Here is a 12,652-nt window from a genome sequence, read left to right as displayed (position 1 = left end):
AAAAACTTTTATTTTTTTATAAAAACAAAAATATTTTATACATGTGCATGAAGGAACTGTTAGAAAAAGACACTTGAATTTTTCAAGTTGCGATGTGTGAAGTCTGTACAATTAAGTTTATTTCAAACTCTATATGTGAAATTCATGTAATTTAAAAGTTGAGAAATAGTTCAGTCAAGTGGAATACTGTTAGCCTAACATTGCTATTTGATTATTTGAAAAGTAAATGCGACTGTATAAGGGATTAACAATATTTTAATTGAATTCTTTCTATAAAAAAGAAAAAAATCATAATAATTCATTTAAAATTCAACATACTTTCACAAGTTTCCAGATCAATTCCAATCCTTAGGCTGCCAGCAGAAATAACAAGTTTTTCACAACTTGCATCCAATAACGGAGTGAATTCCAATACTATCTGAGAAGTATAGAAAGTCATATGTACAAAAAAAGTCAAAAGCTTATTTTTTACAGTAAGATTTTCTTCTGAGCTGGTAATAGATTCTGAAAGTAACTGCTCTTCTTTACATGTACTAACTTCCCTAAATTCTTCTTGGAAGCGTTTCAGGAAGGTTAAAAAAGCTTCTCCCATTGAAGTCCTAAAATTCAGCTTCATTGGCCTTTCAACAGAAATTCTGACTTTTGCTAAAATAAATTGATATTGTTTTAAGTATCAAATTGTTTATAACTTCATATATTAAAAAGATAGATATGAGGAAAATGCCTTTCATTTCATAATGCATTCTTATGTCATCTTCCATCAACTTACAATTTAAAAATAAGTAATTAATCTGTAATTATACTCATAAGAAAACCTCAAAAATGAAAAAAGTATCAGAATGCCTAAATTGATTAGTTCGCTTCAATGGTAATATGTAAAGTGAATTAACATTCAACAAAGAAAAAAAAAGCACATATACAACATACTTATATGACCTTAACGAATTTATTAATTCAAGAAAATATTCCTTTAATCCAGAATTTCTCAAAGCCGTTCAACTGAGTACTCAAGTTTTAAAAAAGTTTTTTTTAACCTAAAAACCGAAAAATAAATAAGAAAATAGAACAACAATTAACCATAAAGAAAAGCAAATGTAATTTAAATTAGTTATTCAGTAAATTTTAATGAAATGCTGATGATTTTCTAAACTAATTTTGGTTACAAAAGTAAAAAGATCTGAAAAAAAGAAGCTTTAAAAAATCTTCAAAATACATAATTTCACTTGGATTTTTCAACCACAATCTAAGATGCTGTGCTTGAATTAAAGAAGAACCAAAGCAGAATAGGTAATGATTTTCAATTTTTATAATCTGCAATTCATACCGTGAAGAAATGCGGAATATTCCAAAATCAATGAATAACAGTGACCATTTTACTTTAGAGAGATACAAGACATGGTTTATTTTGTAGTACATACTTATATCAAGCAATCACAAAGACCAAGATCAGAAATAGTAACCTTGCGTTAGTTCTGAAGTTACGATATAATCTGGATTTGAAATTTAATAAGAAGTATTATGGAATTGATCTCATAAATTTAAACCGTAATCTATGATCAGAACCGCAATCTATGTGGACCGGCAAAATGGGCAATCAGAATTGGAATGGTCCGTGACACTCAAATAACAAAAACAATTTAGTGCTTTTTAACTTTTTTAACGATAATTGTAATGAAGAGAGGAGGAAACAATGTCCGAACACCATTGATCATATATCCGCTTCTCCGTCATTTAAGTGGTAGATAATCTATCAGCTTCGTCTATTAAGAGAATATGCTACTTAACATCAAATTTGCTCGAATTCGAAATAACAGCAGATAATTTTTTTTCATTAAGAACTTTTTTATGCTCACTTTCAGAACTTTGTGCCATCTAATGTGAAATTCATAAACTGGCCTCTGATAAATAAAATCTTTGAGGCATTTCTTATATAACACATAGCTGCAAAGGGGGATGGGGGGAAACGGCCACCAACACTGACATTTTTCAATGAGAATTTCTTTATTCTCTTTAAGCGCAGAAAAATTCTTTCTTTAAGCATGAAGTATAAATCTCTAAGTATTTATTTATTATTATTATAAATTATCTTTTTCAGAGATGCTACTTCTGTCTAAAGTAAAATGATTCAGATGTATTAACGTACGCTAGTGAGTTTTACAATGGATAGTAAAATTTAGGCCTTTCAGAGAAATTTTTTTTGATGAGAAGAGATGATTTTAATTTTTCTTTTTTACTGTATCGAATCTATTTATTTCTCCAGACTATTCATCCAGTTTTTTAAAATCCTTTCTGGAAATTCTTCAAACAAAACAAGTTAACTTATTTAAAAGTATACAGCGTTATTTGCAATCATATCAGACAACTTTCTAAGTCTTTCCACAAGAACATAAAATAAAAATCTAATGTAAAAAATCAAATATAAATCAAATTTCCACAAGGCCGTAAATACAGACTTGAAGTCCCCAAGGCAATAAATGACAAATCTGAACCCATCTGAATTTTTTTCTCCGAATCTTAACCACTTGTTTAAGTTATGGTTGATTAATTTCTTAATAAGTAAAGTAGCTCTATACACCTTAACAGAATGAAACGATTTTTGATAAAAATCTCATCTATATATACAATTTTACATTATTTTTGATTCCTGAAATCAAAAAAGAATATTAAATCAGAAACTATTTGATATTTTCTAATATTATTAGTCATCGATGCTTCATTTCTTACGCATACTTTTAGTTTATTAGAAATAAACTTTATTTTTAATTAGATATAAAATTTATCGACTTTAATTAAAATATCGTTAGAAAAGTATAATTTTTTTTAAAAAAATAAAATCTCCAATCGAAAAGAATGGATACATTTTTTTTTCTTTTTGCCTCCTCACTAGGGTGTTTTCATAGTTCCAAGCTACAAAGTGCAGTCTAGCCGGTACTTACAACTCTTAAAATCGAGAAACAAGAAGTCATTTTGTACAGTTTTGTACTAGCAAAATTCTGCTTTGCTATTACGTAATTACAAAATGCAATCAAAAGTTAAGACATAACATATGCCATTAAATGACTAATTAATTTAGACTAAGCTTTTCTTTTCCCATATATTTCGAATTTGGTCAAATCAATTACAGAAAAGAGCAGACAAACGCGTTCAGAACTGTAATCCAGATAAATTATTACTACGGCAACTACTAGCGTTTCTGCAACAGTATTCAGCATCAATATACAAAAGGATGCAAATATATATCTTATTAAGGAAACAGATACCTCACCTAGAACAGAATTTTAAGTTCTAGTTTACAAGCAGTAACTTATGTACTCGTGCGTTTTTCTGCCCATTTAAATAATAAAAGAAAAGGAGCAAATCGCATGAGAAACTCTGCGTTTTCTTATACAGAATGACATATATATCGTATGCTCTGTAAAAATACAAAAAGCAATAAGCGTAAAAAGATATGAGTTGATTTTTAAAAATATTATGTAACCTCCAATATTTATCATAATGTTTTCCACATATATGTGAATGTGTGTGTAATGATATCTCGTAATTTCGGTACTAATTAATTTCCTTTTTATCTAAAACTAGTATATTATAAAATGGTCTCTTAGTTCTTAACCCGTTTACCACTTTTTATTTAATTAATTTTAACAGGTGCTCTAGAAAACCGATGATTTTGCATTTTCTCAAGCTCTGGACGAAGGGATAAATATCCCTAATGATTAGAACATTCTTTCAAAGATACCCAAGATTCCTTTTCCTAAATCTACATATGCCAAAGAAATCCCCATCAAAATCTCATAGTAAAATAACTAAAGGGAAAATTTCTTATTATGTCCCCGTATTGAAAAAAAAAATCTAACTTAAAAATTTCAACACTCTCTTCTCATCTGGAAACTGAAACGCATCTACTAAAAATTGTTCACAAATTAAAGTCGACAGGATAGTTATCTGTGTTAAAAACTACTAAAGAATTAAAATTAATCCGCAAATCTGTGGAAGAAGCAAGCGAGATGAATGCGATGCAGCAGCTCCAGCACCGCCGCTGATTTCTTCCCGTTTGATCGACTATGCTTTTTTCCCCGAGGCTTCAAGTCTTCGCAACCTTTCGGCTGCCCTTGTCAAAACCACATAACCCTATCCATTAGTAACTCAATTGCATGTCCTGCGCCGCATTCCTTCGGATTCCTTTAATGCATTCATTTGTTGTGTGTGTTCCTTCTCATCGTCTCGTAGGAAAGTTTCATTCACTGCCAAGCTCATAGCCTGTGCCTAATGACCTACTTAGATATTGATGTCATTTATGTGTTCCATTCTCACCACAATAATTACGCATCTTCCTCACCGTGTTCAAGTTTAAGTGTGTTGCTCTCCATTATAGTGCTCTAAATTTAGTGCATGTGATTTTGGTTCATCAAAAAGTGATTGAAATGCTCAAGAATTTTACAAATACTATTTAAAGTAAAGTTACAAATACTATTTTAAATATTATACTCATAATATTTAAAATATTGTGAGTTTTTAAATCTTTTATTAAATCTATTATTTAAATTTATGCACAATATTAAAAAGTGCTTCACTTGAAATTCGCTAGAGTGCTATTAAGTTTAAAAAAAGATGACTGACTCAGCTAAATTAGATGTATCGAATCCCAAGGTTAAATTAAAAATAAATAAATAAAATTAATGATACATGATCATCAGAAAAAGTAGTAAATACCTTAGAGGAAATTTTTTCACACCTCTGATTGTAATTAAGCTATCCTCTGTTATTTCTAATGTCAGAACACTCTCAGGCTTCCAAACACAAATATTTTGTTTTGCAATTTAAAAATACTTTTTTCTCATCCTTTACAAACATTTTTTATACTATTTATTTCACAACTAATATTTATTATAAGAATATGTTGAATCTGTTTTTGTTATTGTCATTTGCAAGTGTTTTATATGAAATCGTGATATTTCATTTAAATGAAATCATAACAATATTAATATTTTATTACTAATTTAATAATTTTGTTGAGTCAAACTTCCTGATGCTTAAGTATAATGTAGGCAAGCATACCATATACTACCCTCACCAAATTTAATTTATAAGCTGATTTTCAACAGAGAAATGATCAAAATACATCTATGCACTACATGATCTAATTCAATAACGTTTTGTTATTTTTGATTATTTAGATTTACATAATAATTTTACAAATATAACTTTTTATCTTTTTACATTTATAATATCTTTATTGAAAATGATTTCTATATTAATGTCAAGGTAACGGAAGCTTAGATATCACTTTTAAGATACATTTAAATTTTAACTTCTTATTTTGATACAACTGTAATGTAGGATTGGGTGTCAAAGGGCTCTGGCGCACTTTCACGCCTTGCGGTGGAGGGAAAAACTGCAACGATAACTCTTCATTTAGGTTCTAATTAATTAGCTTCAATTAGTCCCTTTTAACTTCATTCTAAAATATTCTCTTATTTTCTGATCCAAATCCCACTTTTTATTTAATTACTTATAACATGCACTCTAGAATTCTAATGATTTTTCATTTTCTCTCACTCCGAGCGAAGGGATAAAAATCCTTAATGCTTACAACATTCTTTTAAAGATACCTAAGATTCCCTTTCCTAAGTCTAAATGCGTCAAAGGAATCTCTATCAGAATCTCATAGTAAAATTACTGAAAGGAAACATTTTTGTCACTTTACTCTAAGATCGAGTGAACCGACGTCAGTTTTGTCATCGCCTCCTTTCCTAATTATGCCCCTGTAGTAAAATAAATCGAAATCAAAATTTCGAAATTTTCTTTTTCTCGGCCATGCAACCGCTAATGTCCTTACATATAAAATAAGAAAACAATATGGAAGGGATGTAAGAAACTTCAAACTAAATTTTTAATCCAAATTGAATATTGTCTGAAGTATTGATCAAAAATTCAGTGTAAAAAAGCTACAATTTAAATGAATATTTTAAAAACACAGCTGTAAGAATCAAAAGGATAGCTTGCATTGAAAAATACATACCAGCATCAGTGAAAATATCGGTACATGTTATAGTAAGAAACGCCGGTGGTATGCCCGTTTTCTGATGCGGTTCACCAGGCTTAGTTTCCAGATATGAATGGTTGAAGTCATCATGAATGGGCATAGAAGATTTATAAGGCTCTAAAATATATTTTAGTTTGAGAAATATTATAGAAAAAATGTTAACATATTGATTTAAATAATTACATTTAATGTTAGCAACCTACAGTATTAAAAATAATTTAAAATCACAGTACATTATACTTTAAATTATTACCTTTTTTTTAACACAGCAAATATAAAAAATAAGTTCAATAAACTGCTTACTTTTAACAACAAAATCAGCTGATGATCCATGCAACTGCAAATCAAAACAGGATGATTCAAATTTTTGGTTTGTTGGATGACACGATAGATAGCTATGTGGTTGTGTTATAGTGAGACATAAAAATGGATGTAAGGTTATTAAAGATGATGCATCCTGAATGGAAGATGGGATGACATTTCTACTGTCATCTAATGTTGAGCATATACTGCTAGACCGACCTATTTCAGCGTTGGAAAACATATAATTCATGGCAGTATAGTCTTGAAAATGCTGTGATTTATTTTTGAAATCACTATCATAATAAAAAAGCATAACAGACACAGTTCCCGCAGTGACTAAGAACTCATAGGGCACAAAATTAAGTTTGCTAAGTCTAACAAGGTTCCTTGGCCTTCCTTGTAAATTTGCTGAATCAGGAGTAAACACTCGAGGCGAAAACACACTTGAGCTTCTAGAATTTTTGCTATAATTTATGGGCGAAGACGATCCATCAATATGAACATCAGATTGTTTAGAAGCATTATCAAACACAGCGTGCACAAAATCCAAATTGTCTCTTAAAAGGGAGTACAGAAAACATGCCTGATGAATACTTAAATATAAAAACACTTCACTCGAAATGCTGATTTCCGAAGATACACCAGCAACCGGTATTTTCTAAAAAATAAGTAAAACAGAAAATAAATTCAGAAATACACTCAACAAATGCACTCAAATCACAAAAAGTTTCTTTAAACAAAAAAATAAACAACCTATTCTTTGCTTTATTGAATAAATCTTGTAACCAACTAGATAAAATGCCAAAGGAATTTTGCTCAAATGTTTTATATTTAGAGGAAAAATTATCATTTTATAATTACTTCAATACCTTTTTAAAATGCGCAAATTCCATAATTTTTTTTTTTTACATTAATATTATTTCTGCATTTCAAACCAAAAGGATACGTTTTAAATACATTAAGAACTTTTAAACACAAAAACCAGTCAGCAGAATCCCAATAACATACATTTTTGCGGAGTCAATCTTCGGTAAAATATTTGTGCATTTAATTGGTCCCTCTTCTACATTTCGAAACACATAAAATTAAAAATTATGCCTGCGAATGTCTAAAGGAATAATTTTCTTCTATTGAACACATAGAAAAAATACGATTAAATATGGAACATTAATAAATAATGCATTGTTTATCACAAGAAAAGAATACCATAACTTCTTATTCATTTTGATTATAATCTTTGTTTGGTAAGGTTCAAGAGATTACTTATTAATACTTGGCTTAAAATCACCTGAAAATGACTCTTCTTTTTTTAACTCTTGCAATGCACGATATTTTATTTTCACATATCTATTAAAAATTCTGTATTAATGAACATACATGAAATGTATAAAAATCATATTTTAATAAACCACTGAAAACCATATGGATATTTCCTTAAAATTTGGGACTGTGATTAATTCAAATAACTAATAATCATAAGGATATTAAAATTGCTTCCCCAAAACCAAAAAAAAAAAAAAAAAATTCACTTTTAAGAAATACTGAAATAAACATGCACAAATTTTGTTCATTTTCTGTAATTAATTCACAGATAAAACAATGCTTACTATATAGAAGCACGATATAAGATATATGAGTACAAAATGCAATATCATTTAATAATAACTTTTTGCCTTAAAACAACAGCTTTATTTATTAATTATAATTTTATACTCATTTTCGAGCCAAAAAATTTTAAATTTTAGGACAAAACTGTGGATTATACAATAATGCTCAGTGTTGGGTTAAATATCAGCATTCTCATAATATTTTTTCATCATATACTTTTGAATGATTTTAACTCTGTCTTATTCAATTAAGAACTTCACAAGAATATGGCAAACAGCATTTGTTTTATGAGATCAGAAACCGATACAAAATTTGCCTGAAAACTTCACTTTTTTTTAGTTTCTCAACAAAAAGTTTAAATAATCTAATCGTCATTTGTTTTTATCTTGATTCATTCAAAACAGAATGATATATGGAAGAAAGTCTCTAAAATAATTTCAAACAACTCTCAGTATTTTGCAAAGGATGGAATCAAAAATTATTATTCTTTGATGTAATCATCGTTCTTTGCCAATTAGTAGTTTTAATAACATCTCTTTCATTATTTTATATTATAAGTTTTAATCTATTAAAAAACTTTACTTAAAAAAATACTTTACAATATAAATTTAAGTTTATATTTTTAGAAACAGAAGCGTTTATTAAAACATTTCTTAATTTCTTTTATCATACATCGGATAAATAAATCTACACATCACCAAACAAATATAAATCTGAAAGGAAATAATTTTTTGACACTTTATATTCTATAATGCTTTTATTACAGAAAAATTCAAAGCACATTCTACAATTATGAAACAATGATGCAGATATTTTCATTAAAACTTCATTACATCTCATTTTGAAGGTACACGCATTAATTATTCATTAAGATGTTCACATTATATAGCACAAATATTCGCCCTTAAACTAACGTACAAAATTAATTTAGTTTGGCTACATATATTTCTCTTATAATTATACACAAAATGTGTTTAAATAAAATAAACATGCTTACTTCTGTTGATTCAGAACTATCACAAACAATAGATGGAGCAAAAGCAAATCGGAGATTCAGAGGAGATATAATTGGAGTTACCATCGCTGAATCATCCGAAAAATTTCTGTTTTCAGGAATAACACCAATATTCCATTCTAGAGCTGGATTCTCCCCCATTGTCAAAGGATAATGAGAAATAAATTCCTTCTTGGGATCATTCTGACATACTATGCTAGCACCAGAAACTGTCATAAAATCACAATTAATAATAGGGGAAAAAACAATACAGCTATTTAAAGACAATTTTTTAATTTAATCCTTAACTGGGGACTTGCGGTCTGTGAGACCGCTAGCGATGGATAGCTATTCTATTTTTTGTTCAATTGACTGGATTGACCCAATAGCTTCCTGCTTTGTGACCTTCAATACACGTGCACTTTTTCAACCGATTTCAGTGGATGCTTTTTAAAATAATTCAGTTATTTCTTCAAGCGCGATCTCTAAGACCGCACTCCCTATTAATGTCCCAGGGATGAACAAGGCTTAGCAGATGGCGCTAAAACTTGGGCCCGAAATATCATCCGATTTACTGATCCTGTTAAGAAGCAGTGCTCCAGACACTTTTAAATGAAGCAGAAAGTGATTTTAGTGATAAGGATAATTGTACAGAAGAATTTTTCGATGAAAGTTCACATTCAGCTGATTCTGATTTGTATGTTCAAACATAATTAATTTTTCTAGTGATAATGCATTTTGAAAAATTTATTATATATATATATATATATATATATATATATACAGAATTTATAGGTTGATTTTTATACTAGTTTTTAACCTGTATGTTTAAAATGCAGTAGAAAACCGTGCTATGAATGTCACATAAGCCGATAAAAAAAGGGTCAATTTTACCCATTGTGATTTTTTTTATTTTTCATATAATTGTTTAACTTTACATTATATTGTCTTCTATATACCTTCATATACTGTAAAAATAAATATGATTTAAAAAGTAAAAAGCAATATGTTTTTTCAAGAATATTATTTATTGTAACATGTAATTAGAGAAGAGAATGCATGTTCTAACGTATTTATTTTTTTCAATGATACTATATTTTGAAACATTTCTAAAACACACACACATACACACACACATGCAAAATATATTGGCAGTTTTTCATAATAATATATTCATTAGAAAATTTAATCCGAGTGTAAATGAAATGCAGTCTCGTAGAGAGCACCTCCCCAGTTAAGGGCTGTTTTATCATCTATCGGGAAAACATACCCAGACTTTGACAATGGCATGTAATGAAATGTATAAATCACATTTCAGCTGTGGTTAAGTACATAATGAAGCGCTTTTATTAGTGCGCAAAAAATCATTCATCTATGCGATCAAAAATACCTAATGCTTTGTTTAATTATATAATAATTCAATTGCTTCTTCTGCTAATTTTTAGTTCATACATTTCTTTGAGACTTGTGCAAATTTCTATAAGCCGATAAAGAAATATATAAACGTTTCAAACTATCCATCAAACTAAAATTGGATTATCTAATGATTAAAAAATAGAAATACTTACTGGTGCCAAGGGTCAACCCATATATATCCATCTGGTACTGTCTATCTTCTACAGAAGCTCCAGGAAGTGCAATAGTTTTAGAATTTACAGCTGCGATATATATTTCTGATTCCAAAATAATACGTGGCAAAGGATTTTCAACTTGTGATGTCAAAGTCACACAATCAAGTTGCAACAACAGTACATCAGTTACACTTTGATCAATTCGATAATTTTCTTTTAATACTGATTTAGTTAAAGTACAGTTTTCTGGTAAATACATCTGAATGATGTTAGTTTCAACATAGAATAAAGGCAAGTTCCTTCCACAGAATTTCATAGCGAATGTATCTTCTCTTGAAGGAAAAGAATGGTAAGTTTTTGTATCTGAAGTAAAAACTTTTCCAAAAGGTATACTAATTTGATTTAATATGTCAACTAATGACATCCACAAAATAACACCAAATGATTTTACTTTCAAATCAATTTCACTAATGTACTTCATTTCTTCAACTGCAATTTTAGTTTGTTTGTCACTAGAAGACAACTTTTCCTTAACATTTGAATGTAAAGCTTGAGTGTAATTTGCAACTAAGAAAGGCTGATTGTCAGGTTTTACATGAGAGTGCTGTCCTAAATTGTTACCGTTCGTTATTGTTTTAGATTTTATATTTTTAGATACCATGTTACTGCAAAATACTACTTTTCCGTCATATGGTCCATGTATCCAAGAATCTGTTCCAGACCTGAATGTGAAGTAAAAACCGGCGTTAATGTGTGCCTTACATAATAAAATATTAAGCATATAAAAGACTATTTTCATTGTAATTTAAAATATAAGTATCAAAACAATTTAAAAATCGCTTTTTTATAGATTTAATGTTTCTATAAAACAGATACAAGCCTAAAATTCGTTTTAATTTAGAATTATAATAGTTTTCTGCCCTTATACGAGCCAATAATTATGTCATAATGTTAATTCAAGCAATTTAAAGCACTGGTTTTATATTACAGCATAAATCTTTATCTAACCTTAAGTTCAATTAGAACAAAATTTCAAAAATATTCAATTTTTTTTTACCTGAGCTTTGCTGTCAATGAATGAATACATAGAAAGAAAACAATTAGAAAGAGAGCAATTAATTTAATCCTTGAACTGTTACTTTAATTTAAGATTAAAAGTTTATGAAAAAATTGTTTAAATTATAAAAAATGAAAAATTACTTAGTATCATTATGAAATTTATTATGATTAAAATGTGACAAACTAAGAAACAGCAAAATTTTGTGAGGCAATAAATATACAAGATTGTAATATAATAAAAGGAACTACAATTTTGACACACATTTATTTAGTTTTAAACCTCTTACAAAAAAATGTTGATAGAGGTATTGATGATTAGTATGTGAAATACGATTCTCTACAAAAATTTGTGCACAAAAGATAATGAGATTATATTAAATATTCTTATAGATTTGATTATTTTGGTTTTAAACTGATATTTAATGTTTTTAAAGTGACATTACTTATTTTGAACAAAATAATGAAAGTTACAATCACCCTGATCTAGCATTTTATAATTCTTTTTTAAAATTACAACAGTATTTTTTCCTAAGTTAAAAGCTTTAGGAAATAAAAAAAATTAACAATAAGTTTAAAAATCTACATTTGTGCTAAAATGATAGTTAAAAAAATATACATTCATAAATAGAATGATATAATCACTGACATTCAGATAAATATCATTTATAACATAGAAACAAAAAACTACCTGCAAATATGTACTAAACTTTACTCATATTTCTTCCATAACAAAAAAAAAAAAAAAAAAAGTTTGAAAAAAAGCATTCCCACAAAAAACTTATTTCGACCTGAATTATCTAAAATATAAAATAAACTGCTAAATGCTATCTAGATAAAATGTTTTAAAAAAAACGAATCCGCATAAGAACAGAAAATAAACCTCTCTGAATAATAAAAAATGATACTCACGGCTTAACAAAACAAGTTACATTTAATGATGAGAGTTTGAATTTCATTTTTGAATAGATTTCTTGAATATCAACTGATGAAACAATTTCTTCAGCATCAAACTGTAATTTAAAATCTGCGAATAAAAAATATATATCAATAAAATGCTAAAGCGAATATACACTT

At 28.2% G+C, this 12,652-nt stretch overlaps 1 protein-coding gene across 1 annotated transcript in view; it reads right to left on the bottom strand.

Annotated features, from left to right (window-relative positions):
- LOC129959988 (intermembrane lipid transfer protein VPS13B-like) overlaps window positions 1–12,652 on the bottom strand; it is a 200,936-nt gene that overhangs the window by 121,305 nt on the left and 66,979 nt on the right. Inside the window, exons 19-24 of the mRNA XM_056072952.1 lie at window positions 12,488–12,602; window positions 10,517–11,241; window positions 8,952–9,178; window positions 6,347–7,004; window positions 6,020–6,160; window positions 319–645 (exon numbers count right to left, since the gene is read on the bottom strand). Coding sequence (XP_055928927.1) covers window positions 319–645; window positions 6,020–6,160; window positions 6,347–7,004; window positions 8,952–9,178; window positions 10,517–11,241; window positions 12,488–12,602 — 2,193 coding nt within the window. The remainder of the gene's footprint in view (window positions 1–318; window positions 646–6,019; window positions 6,161–6,346; window positions 7,005–8,951; window positions 9,179–10,516; window positions 11,242–12,487; window positions 12,603–12,652) is intronic.

Source organism: Argiope bruennichi, chromosome X2 (genome assembly GCF_947563725.1).
Source record: "Argiope bruennichi chromosome X2, qqArgBrue1.1, whole genome shotgun sequence".
Lineage (NCBI taxonomy): Eukaryota > Metazoa > Arthropoda > Arachnida > Araneae > Araneidae > Argiope > Argiope bruennichi.
This window is presented reverse-complemented; position numbering and strand designations above follow the sequence as displayed.